The sequence below is a fragment of the Aptenodytes patagonicus genome, chromosome Z (genome assembly GCF_965638725.1).
Source record: "Aptenodytes patagonicus chromosome Z, bAptPat1.pri.cur, whole genome shotgun sequence".
NCBI lineage: Eukaryota > Metazoa > Chordata > Aves > Sphenisciformes > Spheniscidae > Aptenodytes > Aptenodytes patagonicus.
The window spans coordinates 69,134,159-69,151,609 of record NC_134982.1 but is presented as its reverse complement, the minus strand read 5'-3'; the positions used below and the strand labels follow the sequence as shown (position 1 = coordinate 69,151,609).

At 41.1% G+C, this 17,451-nt stretch overlaps 1 protein-coding gene across 1 annotated transcript in view; it reads left to right on the top strand.

The window, feature by feature from the left end:
• The first annotated feature begins 3,015 nt into the window (after window positions 1–3,015).
• The window catches only part of SRFBP1 (serum response factor binding protein 1), an 87,271-nt gene continuing 72,835 nt past the window's right edge, over window positions 3,016–17,451 (top strand). The window contains exon 1 of the mRNA XM_076361743.1: window positions 3,016–3,077. Coding sequence (XP_076217858.1) covers window positions 3,048–3,077 — 30 coding nt within the window. The 5' untranslated portion in view covers window positions 3,016–3,047. The remainder of the gene's footprint in view (window positions 3,078–17,451) is intronic.

The following is a 17,451-nucleotide window of genomic DNA, read 5'->3' as shown; positions in this document are numbered from 1 at the left end:
AGATGTAGCTGCAAGATGGTCTGCACAGCTGCTACCACATCACATAGGTCTGGAGAGTGCCAAGATAAAGGGAGGGAAATGGGACCCAGTCATAAGCCCCTTTTTCCTTAAATAGCTTACCACTCCAACTCCCCTGTATTGTTCTGCAACATATTATGTCCTACAAATACATGCTGCCCTGCCACGTGCACACAGAGGCAGCCATTCTTGAAGTGGAGAAGATGGTCCAGAAGAATGTGTTCAAACACTGAGAAAGCATGCCAAAATATCTGAGTGAAATACTGACTGACATCAAAGTATGAAAGTGTTATATGGGGCAATGCCTCAAAGCATCCGGACTGTGACAAGCTGACAAGAATGACTTAGAATGACTTAGAATTCTTGACTTAGAATGAATTTAAGCAAAAAAATAGTATGACAAAGAGCCAATGAACCAGCTGTGAGGCACAGAGATTCTAAACTCTGAAAGGCCACTGAGGTTTAAAAAGATGAAAGCAACAAAAATATGTATTTTCATCAGTGACTGACTGAGTAACAAGAAAACAAAATTGTTGGATGAAGAAAGGCCAGAAGTATGTCATCAGGGCCTATGAGAAACTTCCAAAGCCAGTTATTTCAGTGTCCAGAGGAAATGTAAAAGAAAATTGAAGTTATGACCCAGCAGGCTACACAGACAGGGAACAGCTCTAACTGATGTGAGGCCACGCTAGCACTGGTTGGAGTCACAGAACCACAGCTGGCTCCCTGGTCCCGCTTTTGTCTTTCTCTTTGCCAAGGTGCACAACGGAATTAAAGACTGGCATATCTAGGAATTAGTTTTGCATGAAAGATCAAGACAAAGGGAAGCACCTCTTTATTTTCCTTGGAAGATCCTTCCTTATTGAGTTTCTGATTCCAATTTTACACGCAGTGCATACAAATCTGATCTAGACATGAGATTATATTCTTTTATTTTTAAAAATATATTGACGGTATTGAGTTCATCATATCCAAGACTGCTTTGTATGCAGACATAATCAAATGCAGCTACTTCTCACGTAGAACACTATAATTGCTTGCCATCAGTGGTACTAAAAAGCAAAGAATACTCCACGATGGTCGGCTGACTTTAGGTAGGCTGGATACAACTGCCCAAGTCAGAATTTTTCCAAAAGAGCAGCTGTGGTAAACACCCCTCATCTGCAGTTAGAGCCAAAGCATTCTTGGCAACTATATGTCTAACCTGAAATTCAGCTCCTGTCGGAACAAAATACCTTTACTACATTACGAAGGGATGGGTTCCAAGTAGTTTCAGTTGGCTCTTTATTGATCCAAATGAAACCTAGACTGCAACTGAACACCCAGTTCCACTTTCTGAAACATCCTAAATGGAACTCGAAATTTCTACTCTGAAGGACTAGCCTGGCCTGATCCCACTTGCATGTAAGACTTGATGAAAATTACAGCCAAAGGTGATTTAGCTGCAGTTCATTTACAGGAGATGCCTGAGCACCAGTTAGATATGAAACATTAAAATATAACGAGATCTTAATGCTAGATCCTGCAGACAAAATGCATTACAAAGACAGCTGACAACAGTTGTACGTGCTTAAATATTCAGACTTCAAAGCAGAATACCAGGCACAACAGTGCCATCCAGGGGCCAGCTAATTGCTGGTGAGCATCCAAAGAATTTCCTGAAACTGATTTTATTCGTATAAACAAACAGGTTTTTGTATTTAAAACAACTTCCCAAAATATTTTCAAATATGATCTCAGTTCTTTTGAATGCTGCAACAGATAAACAGTAAGGTGAAACAATAACCAATTCATTCTCCAGACATGCTAAGACTTGCTTACATTTAGGCATAAGTTTTGTAAAAGTCCCGTTTCAGTAAAATAGAAAAATATTTGTAAAAATTTAAATCAACAATTCCTTCTAGCAAAATAAACTGGAAATAATGAGCAAAAGTCCTGATGAAACTCTGCCAAACGTTTCAGACTCTCGCAAAGTCCAAAACACATGCACAGCCCCACTTCACTACAGCTACTTAAAATGAATTGTCTGTGTAAAATTTTAGAGAGCTAAAGCTTCAGACGACTTAATTTCTGCACAATCCATACACTGCATTCTGCACAAATGGAAAAATCAATCTGAAAATTTTAAAGCAGTTTGAAAACGGAGACTGGTTTTGTGTCACAGGGAAAAGGAGGGGGGGAGGATAAAGCGAAGTCTAGACACAGGGCACTGTTCACCGTTTACTCGTGATCTTTTTTAGGCTAGTTCCGTAACGGCAGCAACAAGACGAGAAAAGCGAGAATCCCAGACTGTTTCTAAGATTATAAACTATTCGGAGGGGCAGATGCCTCTTCAGTTTAAGGATTTAGAGGTGCACATCCTTTCAGGTCTTTGATTCAGCCAGCTGACGATGCAGTCTAGCAGCAGAAAACGCAACGCAGCCGTGAGGAGCTGCCGGTTTAACCTCGGGCCAGGCGAGCCCCTTCCAAAGAGCTGCCCCCGACGCGGCTCCGGCAGCTCAGGCTCGGGATCCTCTTCCTGCCCACGCCGCTTACCACCCGCGAGAAACAGAAGAAAACCCTCTTCACCCCCACTTCTAAAGGAAACGGGGCTCCGGGCTGGCGGGGCGGGACAGGAGCGTGCGGGGCGGCTGGGACCCCCGGGGCCCGCGGGACCCCCGGGGCCCGCCGGCCGCCTCAGCCCGGGACGCGGGGCAGGGCCGCGGGGGCTGCGGGGGGTCGGCGGGGCCGCCGCCGGGCGAGACGCGCACGCGTCACCCGGAAGCCGGGCAGCTAGGGCGGAGCCGGAGGACCGAGGCCTTGGAGAGCTGGCCTAGAGAGGCTCTTCCCATCGAGCGTTAGCCTCGCGCGGGCCTGCCACGGCACGCGCGGCGCATGCGCCTAGTTTCGCTTCTTCGCGCTGCCTGTGCGACGGCGTGGGGAGAGCTCGGAGGGGAGGCGGCGGCGAAGGCCGGGCCGGGCCGGGTCGGGTCGGGTCGGGTCGGGTCGGGTCGGGGGACGGCGGAGCTCTGCGGGCAGGGGCCGGCACCATGGCTCCCGTGCTGAACCTCAACAACGAGGTGAGCGTCCTCTGGGGTGGCGGTCGGAGCAGGCCGGCGGGGGCGGTTGGGGAGGCTTGGGCCGGGGAGGGCCCGGCGGGGCAGGTGGAGGCGGCGGCCGTTGGAGGGGGCCGGGGCACCGGGAGGGGAGGGAGGTGGCAGAGCTGGGTGGCGGCGTGTCACCCTGCGAGCGGGCCGGGCCGGACCCGACCCTTCCCAGGGCCGGTGTGGCTGTCTGGAGCGGTGGGGAAGGCCCCGGGGCGGCCCCGGCCGCGTCTGTCGCCATGTGGCCTGAGGCGGCTACCGCTGCCCCCCTGGGAAACGCAGCGCGCCGTGCTGGCTCTCGGCAAAAGGGCTATGTGATGAAAATAAAGATCTGTCTTGCCAAGATAAACTGCGTTTAGGGGGGTGCTACGCAATTGTCGACATGTGTGGTTCGGTTCAACGTCCTGTCATTGAGTGTCATACCGTTGTCGCATCATGTCACGTCTTACTGTGTGTTCGCACTGAAGTTTTGCAGGTGATTCTAGCGGACCTACCAAAGTCTCAGCTGCCTGTCTCCTGGATAGCAAAGATACGATGTTGCCCTATTTTCTTGGAGGTGGAGGAGCTGAGAATGAGAAGTTAATGGGTTAGAGCTAGCTTTTTCCTGTTCTGTAAGAAGTTTGGTGTTTCATATTTCTTTGCTGTTGCTGCAACACCTAAAGAGTAGCTGACAGTTCTGCTGAGCATGTGTTGTATCCACTTCTGCAGATGGCATTGTGCATGTCCAGGATTCCTAGATAATTCACAGTATGATTAATGTATTTGTCATCAGCAGAACCAAAATGACAGATTATACAAGCATTCTCAGATTACATTTCTATTTAAAGTAAGTTTTATGTTCTAGGCGTATAATAACTCTGAGAGAGGTTGATTTGCAAGTCAAGAATTTAGTGAGAGGTAGCCTGTTCATCAGAAAAAATGTAGTTTGATATGACTGAAGTAATGATTTTAAAAAGTCTAATGTTTTAAACAAACTATTCGATTTTTCTTGTGTATTCTTCCAATTTGCTAAGGGAAAGATTTACTGTAATTACAAGGCAGCTCTATACTATGCACCTGTGGCATACTGCAATCAAACAATGCTAGGGATCGTACATGAATTGGTAAAAAAAACCTTGTTTGTCGTAGCTGGATATACAGTAGTTCTGTGTAAGGCCTTGTAAATTCAACTGTATTAGATCTACGTATTCCAGGTTTTAATTCTGGCAAAGGCAGACTTTTGCTATTAATTAATATCATAAACTATAATGTCCTGCTAAATGATGGAGTCTTAAGGAATTCTGGGATGATAGGTTTCAAAGTTTTTTCTACCAATTCATATTTTGTTTACAGGAGGAACAAATACTCTAAAACCAGTGTTTCTCAGTAACGTACATCGGCACCTTTCTTAATGTTAATTGACCTTTATTTTCATTACTTTCTGTTATATGTTTGATACTAGTAACTAACAAAACAAATAGTTACTGATACCCAAAAACTTCTTTGTTCTGGAGTGCCTAGAACATTCCTATAAACTCTATTGTCATAGGTAAAAGTTGCACATCATCTGCTTTGTACAGATAAGATATACTTGTTTAGCTTATTTCTGAATGGGAGGGGTAATTACTTACCACTTGAGTAGGAAGCTTCAGTTCAGTGTAATTCAATGACAGGAGTTCTGGTATTACTGTCCTGGTGAAAACAAAAAACGCCCCACACTCTTAATGGGAAGTTTTGTTAGTACAGTGTAAAAATCAAGCTTTTGGTTCCAATATTATAATGAAGTGTATACGTGTTTTGAAATTAAAGGATATTTAATTGGGTGATGATTTATCTTCTTATCACCACAGAAACTTGAAAGTTCAATATTATTATTTTGAAAATCCAATTCTCCAAGGAAATGAGACAAATAAAGGACTGTGGTGTGTGTCTCCTTTCTGACAGCTTTTGAGTTCATTGGCTGATTCTAGAGAACTTGGAAAGGAGTAGAGACCTCAAAAGTTGTTTGTTTTTTTTTTTTTTAAATTATCATTTGGTTAAATAATAGTGCCTCCATGAAGCAACATGCTCCCAGCTGTCCTGATCTAATAGGGAACAAAGAATGAAAATGTCATACTGTTTAGGTGACTGTATGAATGGGATCTGAAGTTACTGTACAGTGGTAAGGATCCTGGGTGAAAAGAAGAGGGAATTGTAGTTGTTATGATGAGGTGAAATAAGACAGAAAAATATAAGACATCAGTCATAATTATTCAGCTATTCACAGAATAATTATTTTAGACATTCTATTAATCATTTATTTTATTTTTTCATGTAAAGTTGTTTATTTCAGTGTAACAGCTTCACAAACTCGCATTATTTCCATGTTAACAAATGAGTATTGTGCCAAAAGTGTATAGATGTTCTTTTTCTCTAACTGCATATATACCTAGATAATAACAGAAAAAAGGAAGATCTTGGCAGAGCCCACAGTTAGCAAGGTCCAGTAATTTTAAGAAGCCATCATCTTGCTGCTGGCAAATAACATAGTACAGTTTCAGTGTGACTGCATGACTGAAAAATTAAGATGAAAAGAGTTAAAAAACACAAATGTTTTTGTAATTCAGACATCCCATTCCTATGTGGGATTATTGCATTTTGATGGGAGGAGGAGTTGCGGGGGCAAGGAAGTAAAGACTGCAGAAAGTTAGAACAAAGCGAAACAGTGAAGACTAGAGTTCTTGAGAAAGAAGAGGAAAATGCAGTATTTCTTAACATTTTCTGTTCATCACGTTCTTTTATACAAGGGAAAACATAACTTGTAGAATGAAAAAGTTCAGTTTTGCAATTACTGTGTATCAACTGCATATGATCATGCTTTTGCAGGGTTTGTCTGTATTAAGCCTAATTGTATTCTCATTTCATGTTTAATTTTATAAGCATACAGGCTGAAGGAATCTTTTTAAAAAACTATTGTTGTCTTGTATATGTTTCCTATTTTAAAAAGCTTTCTAAGAATTTTCAGGTGTCCTGTCACAGAATCGCTTCCAAAGTTAAACTTTTCTGGAAACATTTGCTAGATGGCAGCACATAATCATCAACTGCCATGGACAAGGGCAAGTTTAAAGGGAGATAGCTCATGTTTAATGTGAAAAATGATCGTTGTTGATCAGCAATATACAGTAGTATGAAACTGAAGCTTTTGCATAGGAACTGACCCAGATTCGTGTTTTTTCAGAACCCATGCTTCTTAAATTATGTTGTTCTGTTTTTATACTCATACTCTGCTACTAATATCGTATGATCACAACAAATATCTCTCTGCCTCCCTTTTTTCTTTTTTTGGAATTAAATTCTGCTTACAACTACCTCAAGGAGTTAAGCTGCAGAAAGCCCAGGAAGCTAATGCAAATGATGTCTGTATGAATTGTTTTAAAAATAAGTCTTCTAATGTGTATCGACAGGAGTGCTATAATGGCTGAAGTTGAAGGTTAATGAGGCATCATATTATGTAAAGCAAATTTTAATCTTCTCAGAGTTGAGAGCTGTTTCTGTCCGTGGGACATATGAATTGAAATTGCCAAACTTGTTTGGGTATGGAAACTTTGGTATCAGGTGAATTTTTCTCTTAAATTTGTATTTAATAATCAATTGCATGCATCCAAAATAATTTCTCTTTATAAAAATGTTACGGACCTCTTGCTGAGTTAGAAGAGGTTGGGCTTTATTTACAATGCTATGGCTTTTAGATAGTAAAAGCTGATGTCTACATAATGCTTGCCATCCACTATTGAAATGTTCTTTTTTTTTTTTTTCTAAAAAGTAGGGTCAAGATAAAAATACATCGTCAGAGTAATATGTGTGCATACACATTTTTCAGTCTGCTAAGCAACATTTTTTTAAATCTGCACTTTATGTAGGGAGCTTAGTAACGAAGCACAAGGTGGTGGATTCCATTCAGTAGTGTTTTGGGTCCCAACACTTTGTGCTGTGATACTCAACATGGCAATACTTAGGCCCTTTTACTCCTTAGATTTAGGACTGACATCCTGACCTCTTGAGTTATCTGGACTGCAATTTAAATGAATGACATGTTCAGACAGCCATCTGGACATGTGGCTAAGGATTTAGACTGGTGTACAGCAAAGTCAAAGATGGATAGCGTGGCTGATTATGAAAAAAATCAGACAAAAAGCCATGGGAAATAACCTTAACTTGTGAAGAAAGACTGACATACAGTCTCTGAAAGTCTGAAACTGCAGTCTGAGTTATATCTGGAATTCTGTGGAACTTGCATCTTTTATTGCAGTGTAACCAGAAGCAAAGGTATATTTGGAGATGCTTACATAAAGGCTGGGTTGGCCTGGTGTGGCATGGGTAGGTGTCATGTTTGACATTAGGTGGTCAGACACAGCTAAGATAGCAAATGTAAGTAGAAAAACAGTTACTGAAATAGCATTTATACATGCCTTCACTCACAAATTGCTGAAAGGCCAAGTACATGCTTTTAAAAGTAGATCACTTTCGGTGACCAAAGTTTCTGTATAGCAGTGAAAAAAACATGATCTGACTGGGATATCAGGTGGAATTATCAGAGAATGGGGAGCGGGGAATTTGAGAGAGTCGTGCATTCCTCCTGAAGCTGAATTGACTTGTAAAGCCAGAAACTGCATCGTGGTTTTTGTAAGGTGCGTTAAATGTGAAAAACCTGGTTACTTACCCATGCTAGTCCTTAGTGCATTATATATTTCTGTTATTGATACAGTAGGTCCAGTATGCTTGTATAAATGTCAATTTTAAATTGATCCAAAATGAGATTAACTTCAAGGGTTTTTTTGTCATTGAGTGATCACCATTTTTGCAGAGAAACATTCCATACAAAGTGAGTTTAAGACTGCTCAATGGTATTTATTTGCACTTACTTAAGATCTTCCTTATTTTCAGCCTTCTTCAGCATTACGACTGTCATAACTCAGATGTGATATGCTTCTCTGTGTTTTCATTGACTTAAGATGACAATTTAGACATGTAACTCAAGATTTTGTTTATTAATTACTTTTTTCTCCCCACATTTTAGACTATAGAAACTGGAACAGTTTTTAACATTCAAATGCCTTTCATATAAGGGTTTTTGTGAAGAATTGCTTTGTTGTTCAGTGTGTGGTGTCTCATACACGTGACGTGCCCCCGAAGGAGTGTGATTCTCCGACTGTGGTTTCACAGGTGGCTGGACTTACTGCTTCTGAAGCTGGGGCTTCTCACTCTCCTTGCTCCTCACCCATTCCAGCCACATAGTCCTGCCTCCCTCTTCTGTGAGCAGAATAAATTTTTTGCTAGGGTAGTTTTCTGCTACTGATTTAAGGTAGCAGGGTCTTACGGGGAGTGAGAGTAGCAGGAACACGGGACCAGGCATGAATGGGAGGGATGTGGAGGAGGAGCGGAGACGGACTGTCCCCCCTTCCACCACAGCGAGCTGTTCAGTTGGCTTGTGGGGCTGGTAGAACTGTGCTGTTCTTCATCTCACTTAAGTGTTTATCTTTAGGCAGTGGCATTTCTGTGACATAAACATAAGATTTGAGGAGGGTGTTCAACCAGCCAAACCTAAAATAGTTGGGATGATTATGTGATGTGCAGTTATGTTGTCTGGCAGGTGTTTATGTTATGGAAATTAACTAGTGGTCAAAGCTATAAGGGCAGGAGAACTAGAGGGTTCAAAGAGGAAGCCAAAGGAGCCCTTTTATTTGTCTGATCTTGATAATGTTACATAATGAGTTCATTGGAGAGTAGTTACAAATCAGCTTGAAAGAAGAATCTTACAATTTCACTGTTAAATAAGTTTATATTTGTTTTTGGAAAATGTGACCAAGGGTATACCAAGGGGAAAAAAACAACGGGTGTCCTACTTGTTGCAAAAGAACTCTTAAAACAAGTTGCAGTCCAGTAACAAGTAAAGCAAAATGTAATTTTCAGGAGTTGCATTTCCCACAGTAATCAGAGAAATGAACGCTTAGGCCTTCTTTCTTGGGTTTTCTTTAAAATTGCTTTTCACGATCATGAACAAGCTGATGTGAGCATTCAGTTTTTTAGTGTATTATATCCAAACGGCTAGTGTTACCTAAGGTATGTTGTGTTATTTTTAAGTGCATTCCTGGACTTTCTTTACCAGTGATAAAAAAGAATCCTAGATGGAAACTTTCAGAATAACAGTGACTGACTGCTGTAGGCATTACAGTGTTTAAAGCAGTCTGAAATACTGGGCAGCCAGCCCAGTGCAGTGATCCAGGCTTCTCTTTGAAATAAAGTAGTTAGTCCCAAAGATCTGTTTCGTGTGCTATCCCCTGGGCTATGTGGGAATCCAGGAGTTCTTTTAGGGCAATTTAATATTCCCATGTGCTGACTTTATAGCTGCCTAAAGGGGAGGTGAGGCATGAGGTGACTTATCTGACCGGTTATCTGGTATTGGACTGCGCTATGAGATGTCTTACTGCTCATAGTTCAAAATAGCATGCCTTCTTTCAAGGCATGCCTTTGTCTGATGGGGAAAATGCTGCATGTTTTGTTTAATGGCTTAGTTGTTAGAAAACTTTCCAGTAGTTGAGAGAACTGGTGTATAGGTTTCCTCAGTCTGAGATGAGTTGAATCCTGTAATCTCAATGACCAGCAGAGTGCAGTAATCACAAATACTAACACTGGGCTACGGTCTGGCAAAGAAGGGAGATTTTATGGGGTGAGGGGAGCCTGGTCATGTATTGTACCAGTGGGAGCATTTTCCTAGGAAAAGACCTTGGCAGTGCTCCAAAGGCTGCTTATCCAACAATTAACATAAATTACAAGAGCTCCCTCAAAGGAAATACTGAACTCAGAACTGTTTATCCCTAAGTAAATTCTTCTTGCTGGTCTACAGATGAGTTCCCTTTTGCTATTTTGTCTCTGGCTTATGAGCCTTGTTTGTTCCAGCACCTATCCAGCATGTTGGCCAAGCCACTCTCTTGAAGTAGAAGCGTTTGTCCTAGACTCCCTCACATTGAAGAAGGTCTGTAATTTTAGGCTCTTCATTTCTGGTAAGTGCCCCAACATCTAGACTGTTCCTCAGATGGTGGACACCAATTCTAGTACTGTTTTGAGCTATCTGCCAGTATGGTTAAGCTATGTCAAAGAAACTGTCTCTTGGGTGACTTAAGTAAGCTTTAGGTTCATCTGTGACCACTTCAAAATTATTCTTGAAGTAAAGTGATTAACACTCAGATACTTTTGAAAAAGTACAGGTGCCTAGGATGCTCTGTAGTCAAAATCAAAGCTGTGGCTGAATTGTGGCATTGCCAAGATCTGCGTATCCCTGGCCTGCACACGGTCTTAAATACTTCCTTGAAGTTGGTCGTACAGTCTCTTACATGTCACTGAAATCGGTCTAAAGTCTTAGAAAGGCATATAAACAAGTTATGAGAACTGAGAAAAAAAAATATCTGCACAATTCAAAACCAAATAGCTAATCTATTCCATCAGTTTATTTCTCAGTATACTGGCAAATCACTACTTTTTCTGTAAATTACAAGTCTGTGCAAAGTTAGAAAGCAAACAGGACTTTCTCTTTAAACTCTGAAATACTTGGCAGGAGTCATTTTAGCTCTATGGAAATGCACGTAAAAATTCTTGCATTACTTGCGTTACTAATAAATAATTCTAAGCACAACAGTTTCTTGAAGGAGAAGAAAGTTGTGCTAGATTGGGCTTGAATTCTGCTTAAAACAGTTAAAGTGTTAAATTACTGACATTCTTTTACAGACCATGTAAATGTCCTAAGGAAAAGGTCTTTTGAAAGCTTATGAAATTTCCAAACTTATACTCTGTGAGATAGAATTCTGAGGAATTGTGGCTTTTTTTTTTCCTAGGAACTGTTCCAGCAGCTGTTTCTAAAGTTTCTAGAGTTGCCACATCATCAGTTATACTAATATTAACAGCAAATTCTGATCTGCTATTCACACAGATTTTGTTTCAGCAGATTACTGAAACAATTAAACACGGCAATCTACGCAGTTTTTTGCTTCTGGCAATATTGTATGCAGCCGTTATCAAACTACTGTACTTCAGGACAGAAATGAAGACTTTTCCCTAGCTCAAGTGGTTTATATAAAGTGTGTGTGGTAGGCCACGTAGACTAGTAAGATGCTCTCATAAAACAAAACATCTGTGGTTCCTTGGTGTGGTAGTGTACAATAATGAAAAAAACATGCAAACACGGTCATGGGAAACTTTATAACTTTTATTTTAAAGGAACTGTGAGATACTTGCAGTACACAGTATAGTCTTTTATCGGATGTAATTTATGGGTATATATGCATGTATAAAATACAATTTTAAAAATGGTTCAATTACAGTAAATGTGCTTAATTGCTTACTGCTGTCATTGTAGACGTCTTTCTGCAATTTTTGCGTTGCTGGGCCTGAAGTTTGCTTCCAAATAAGAAAGAAGCAAGGCTGAAATGGATGTAGAAAGCAAGGGGTGGTGTTGGATTTTTTCCTAATAGAATTTGGGGGCTTGGGGGAGGGGGGAGTTCCTAGAACGAGAATAGTAATCAATTGTGAATTCATTGCTAATTGCCAATTGGTATGGCAATGATAAAATTCCTTTCAGTTTGTCTTATGCTGTGGAAGTCGGTAGTGAAGAGCAATTAAGGGAAAAGTTTTTTAGTTAGGGTTTTCAGCACAAAAGTGGCCAGCTACTAAATTCAGTGACTTTTTTGATTGTCCTTTAAATCATATAAGAGAAAGGGATTTTAAATTCTTGTACTGATTTTATATGAAAAAAATTTCCATTACATTATTTCCGTTGCAAAGATGGGTCATGTTTATTCATATGGCATTTAATATCAAATGAAGTGTGTGTGTGTGTGTGTGTATATATATTCAAAACTACTTAGAATGTAAATCAATTACCATTTTTTTAGAATGCAAATGTTCTCTTCATTTTTATTCTGGTGTATGTTCTGTAGTCACCTGACTTAGTCATGCTTTTCTGTTCTGTAATTTTTGTGTTGAGTAAACAGGTCAAAATTGGGTCCAGTGGAGTATTTGTGTAATGTCTTTTAGAGAACTTACATTTAAATCACCATTAAGCTTCATACTGAGATCTCTGTGACACCAAAAATAAGCTACGGGCTCTAATTCACAAATTTAAGTTTGAGTGTACTATCTAGAGATCTGGTTGGGTTCATTCAGTTGTGTTGGAAGCTAGTTTATCATATGTTTGTAGACTTGTTTAAATTCTTTTTATCTGTGGTCAAGCAAACATTGGGTATGAAGTGCCTCTCAGCAGTTGAATTGGACAACCACCAATTTAAGATATTATTGTATAGCAGCTTGGTAGGGTGAGGTTAGATTGCAAGGTCTTTAAAATTGATACAATGTGAAAGAGTTCAATTTCAAAAATTCATTACCCTGCCTAGGAGCAGAAATGAGTAATATTCCAGTAGGAGCAGGAGCTCAGAGTGAGGAGTAAAATGTGAGGGACTTCTTGTTTCCTGTTTTTAATGAGTCAAATGTTGGAATTAGGGCTTGTCTTTCTCCTAAAAGGTACTGTGTATTAAGGTAAGGTGCAAATTTAAGCAGTGAATCTGGAACAGCTCTTTGTTTGGAAGCTATTTTAGAAAAAGAGTGCCATCTTACGATTTGGCTTACTCAGTTTCCAAATAACTAATAATGTGAATAAGCCAGTTTCAAATAAAAATCTCCAAACTTGCTTTAAAATGGCTATAAAACTGTGTTTATTCCTTCATTATTTCTGTTCTCTTTTTTTCTTCTGCAGTTCAGGAGTTCTTAGCTCATTTCCCTAGGTTCTCACCTTGATAATTTCAATAGGGAATGAAAACTAGCCAGCAAAATAAAATTGACAAATGGAAAACATAACTTATTCCTCAGGGTATAACTCTTAGTACTTTTTAAACTAAAAATATTGAAATAACATTTATTTTGTCTTGAAAGAAAGTGTTCACAAGAAAGCCCATCCCTTTTAAAGAAAACAAATTATTTAAAGCTAATGGTGGAGCAGGCCGAACAGAAATGAGATTTTTATATAAGCAATATATACAGTATATCACTGGCATAGAGCTACCACTAAATGCCAGTATGGATATCTGAATCTCTAAGCGGTTAGGGGAACATTTTCCATTAAATTTGTAGCCATTATGATATGTCAGGTAGATGGCATCTCAAAATTTTTACCGTGATAACAGGCTATCTTCATTATTATTTCAGAATCAGCTATACCCTTGGGATCCACCCACGGGTACTAAGGGAGCTGGCGGAAGAGCTCACCAAGTCACTTTCAATGACTTTATCAGCAGTCCTGGCTAACTGGGGAGGTCCCAGTTGACTGGAGGTTAGCAAATGTGATGCCCATCTACAAGAAGGGCTGGAAGGAGGATCCAGGGAACTACGGGCCTGTCAGTCCGACCTCAGTGCTGGGAAAGGTTATGGAGCAGATTGTCTTGAGTGCCATCACGCAGCACGTACAGGACATGCAGGTGATCAGGCCCAGCCAGCACAGGTTCATGAAAGGCAGGTCCTGCTTGACCAACCTGATCTCCTTCTATGTCCAGGTGACCCGCCTAGTGGATGAGGGAAAGGCTGTGGATGTGGTCTACCTGGACTTCAGTAGGGCCTTTGACACCGTCTCCCACAGCATTCTCCTAGAGAAGCTGGCGGCTCACGGCTTAGACAGGTGTACTCTGTGCTGGGTCAAAAACTGGCTGGACGGCTGGGTCCAGAGGGTTGTGGTGAATGGAGTTCAATCCAGCTGGCGGCCAGTCACGAGCGGTGTTCCCCAGGGCTCAGTACTGGGGCCGGTCTTGTTTAATATCTTTATCGATGATCTGGATGAGGGGATCGAGTGCACCCTCAGTAATTTTGCAGGTGCCACCAAGTTGGGCGGGAGCGTTGATCTGCTTGAGGGTAGGAAGGCTCTGCAGAGGGACCTGGACAGGCTGGATCGATGGGCCGAGGCCAACTGTATGAGATTCAGCAAGGCCAAATGCCGGGTCCTGCATTTCGGCCACAACAACCCCATGCAGCGCTACAGGCTTGGGGAAGAGTGGCTGGAAAGCTGCCTGGCGGAAAAGGACCTGGGGGTGTTGGTCGACAGCTGGCTGAACATGAGCCGGCAGTGTGCCCAGGTGGCCAAGGTGGCCAATGGCATCCTGGCCTGTATCAGAAATAGCGTGGCCAGCAGGAGTAGGGAAGTGATCGTGCCCCTGTACTCGGCCCTGGTGAGGCCGCACCTCCAATACTGTGTTCAGTTTTGGGCCCCTCACTACAAGAAGGACGTCGAGGTGCTGGAGCGTGTCCAGAGAAGGGCAACGAGGCTGGTGAGGGGTCTGGAGAACAAGTCTTATGAGGAGCAGCTGAGGGAACTGGGGTTGTTTAGCCTGGAGAAAAGGAGGCTCAGGGGAGACCTCATCGCTCTCTACAACTCCCTGAAAGGAGGTTGTAGCGAGGTGGGTGTCGGTCTCTTCTCCCAAGTAACAAGTGATAGGACGAGAGGAAACGGCCTCAAGTTGCGCCAGGGGAAGTTTAGATTGGACATGAGGAAAAATGTCTTCACCGAAAGGGTTGTCGAGCGTTGGAACAGGCTGCCCAGGGAAGTGGTTGAGTCACCATCCCTGGAGGTATTTAAAGGACGTGTAGACGTGGCGCTTAGGGACATGGTTTAGTGGTGGACTTGGCAGTGTTAGGTTTACGGTTGGACTTGATGATCTTAAGGGTCTTTTCCAACCTAAATGATTCTATGATTCCTCTTTGCTGTTTTATGAAAGCAGATTAGAAAAAGTCTGAGGTCATGTACAGATATGCTAATGTAGGAAGGGATGAGTGAATAGAGACTGGTTGCATGAGAGGCTGGTAAGAACTGTTTTGAATAGCAGCTGGTTCAAAGGAATGAATAAGGGATTTCATCCGGAGGCAAAAATCACCAGGGGACTGCTGCAAAGGAAATGAGTAGCATAGGAGCAGGAGAGCATAACTTACACTTAGTTGCATGATAAAATAGGAATTCCAGATGATATAAAGCACAAGGGCAGTTAAGGTGATTGCTTGCTCATGGAGCAGTTCAGAAATAACGAGAATGATGGAAGGAAGGGAAGAGAGAGAGAGCTGGTAATGTAACAGTCAAAAATGATAGGTGGGTAATGAGGTGTGTTGGACAAGAGCTAATAGGATGAGGAATGAGGAGAGCTCATCAGGAGGGGAAACGTGTGTTTGGCATGAAAAAGCTGGAGACTGAAGAATAAAGGAGCAAGCTTCAGAAGACGGGAATCCCCCAACAGAACCAGCACTTGGTGTGGGAGAGAAGTTCTAAATGGCTGGACAATAAACATACCATACGTAAAATAGAAGGGTAGTGTGAGAGCACTTGTTCTGTTACAACGACAAAGATTTTGCAGGAACCTTCAAGCACTGCTCTAAGTTGTTACTAACTAATACTGGGGTAGTTACACAACCTCTTGTAGATCTGGTGTCTTGGTTACTGCCTGATGGACATCTAATTGCTTGAAGGTATAGTTTTTAAACAAAAGAATAGTGTCTGTCAGACATCTGGCAGGGATATTTTAAGCTCTTTAGTCCTACTTTTCATACTTGTCCTTTTCCCCAGTTTCTATTTTATGTCATGAAGAAACTTCCAGGAAGAATGCAGATTATTAGATTTTTCTATATTTTTTTTAAACACTGACTTTTCCATGTGTTTATGAAGAATTCTCATAATTAATTTTTTTTTTTAAACTGTTCTCAGGGAATAAAGAACACTAACTGGTATAGCAAGGTAATTCTCCATTCCCACTAGAAAGTATTCTTCCTGTCCTTCCAAAAAGACTGAAAAGTAAGTTGTATGGTAGTGCTGTTAAAACACCTCACTTTCTAAGATTTTTTTTTTTTTCTTTTTTGCCTATTCTGTAACTGCTGTGTGAAAGAAAGAGTTCCCACAAAAAAGGTAAGTCGTAAAGTTGTGATAGCAGAAATCCCCTTAATGGAAGAACAGGTTTTTTTGTGGGAAGTAGTATACTGTTTCAGAGTCTGGCAGGCCAATAATGTTGAAGCAAGTTTCAAGCCAACAGAAGCTCACCTCACATTCTGGTGATTTTAGTAGTCTTTGACACAGGCTGAATATTCATCCTGTTTGAGTAAGTCAGAAAAATCTGTGATGCAAATCTGGATTTCCCTTATATCAGTGGTTATCGAAATGTGGTCCCTGAGGCCATGGCTTTTGCCAGTCACTGGAGTACCCTAGGTCTGAACAGGGGTTGTACTCATTGCATGTGTTGTGATACGTATACGTTATATGCATGCTAGGTGGCCTTGTGCTAGGGGCAGCACAGGGCACATGAAAAGCCTTATGCTAGACTTTGTAGTCCATTAGTAGAAGTCTGAAATCTGCTTTTGTTCGCACCTTTTAAACAAGGAGAATACAGAGTTTTTGTAAGGTATGCAAAGGTACCAAATATTTTGAAAGTGTAAAACTACGTACACATCTTTTCTGTTCTTTCCCTGTTTTCTTGTTCTCTCTTTTCTTTTTTTAATAGAGAATTTCTTCCTTTGAAAACATGACTGTTAAATCCTTATTGCATGTTTATTGCCACAGCTTTTTTTTTTCCCAGGCATAGAAAAAAGTGCTTATGATTCTCCCCTCCAACTTCACTCAGTGTAACTTCTGTTTGCTCACTTTATTGGACTAGACATCATTCCTTCCTTTCCTTATACTCCCTCATTCTGTGACGTACCTCTCTACTTATGTCCTGTGTGGTGGTTTTTGTTATGATACTGTGACACTAGTTAGTAAATTTTTTTCTGTCTAAACTTTAGAAGTATCATATTTGAGCATCAGACAAGAAAGTAGACACTTTTGAGAGTTACAGATAGAGACAGGAGAAAATCTTATTGTTTAAAGTATACTTGCACTATGGAAATTCCTTCAGCTTGTGAGGAGAGTGTAGTACACGGAGAGCTGCTTATTCCTCCAGCATGCATCAGTACTGCTGATACTTACTTATATGATGAAAATGAGCTTTAACTTGAGGTGTGGTTTGCTTCTATCCAAAAGTTAATTAAACTTAATGTTGAGTTTCACTTTTGGAGCAGTTGATAGTTGAGACCTTCCCCCTTTTTGATGGGAGTTCTCACATACCTAAAGAATCTTCCTGCCTTTTGGTTTCCTAGTACTTACTCTTCTTACATGTATGGACAGAGACGAACTTTACTGAGGAGGATTTTGAAGAAAAGTAGTTTAGATTTTAGAACAAAAAGTTTATTTTTCTTATCATAGTAAGACCAGTTATTTTTATTTTCAGTTTTCACAAAAACAGGTTATACATATACTTTATAGACAATCTGAAAATTGTCGTATTTA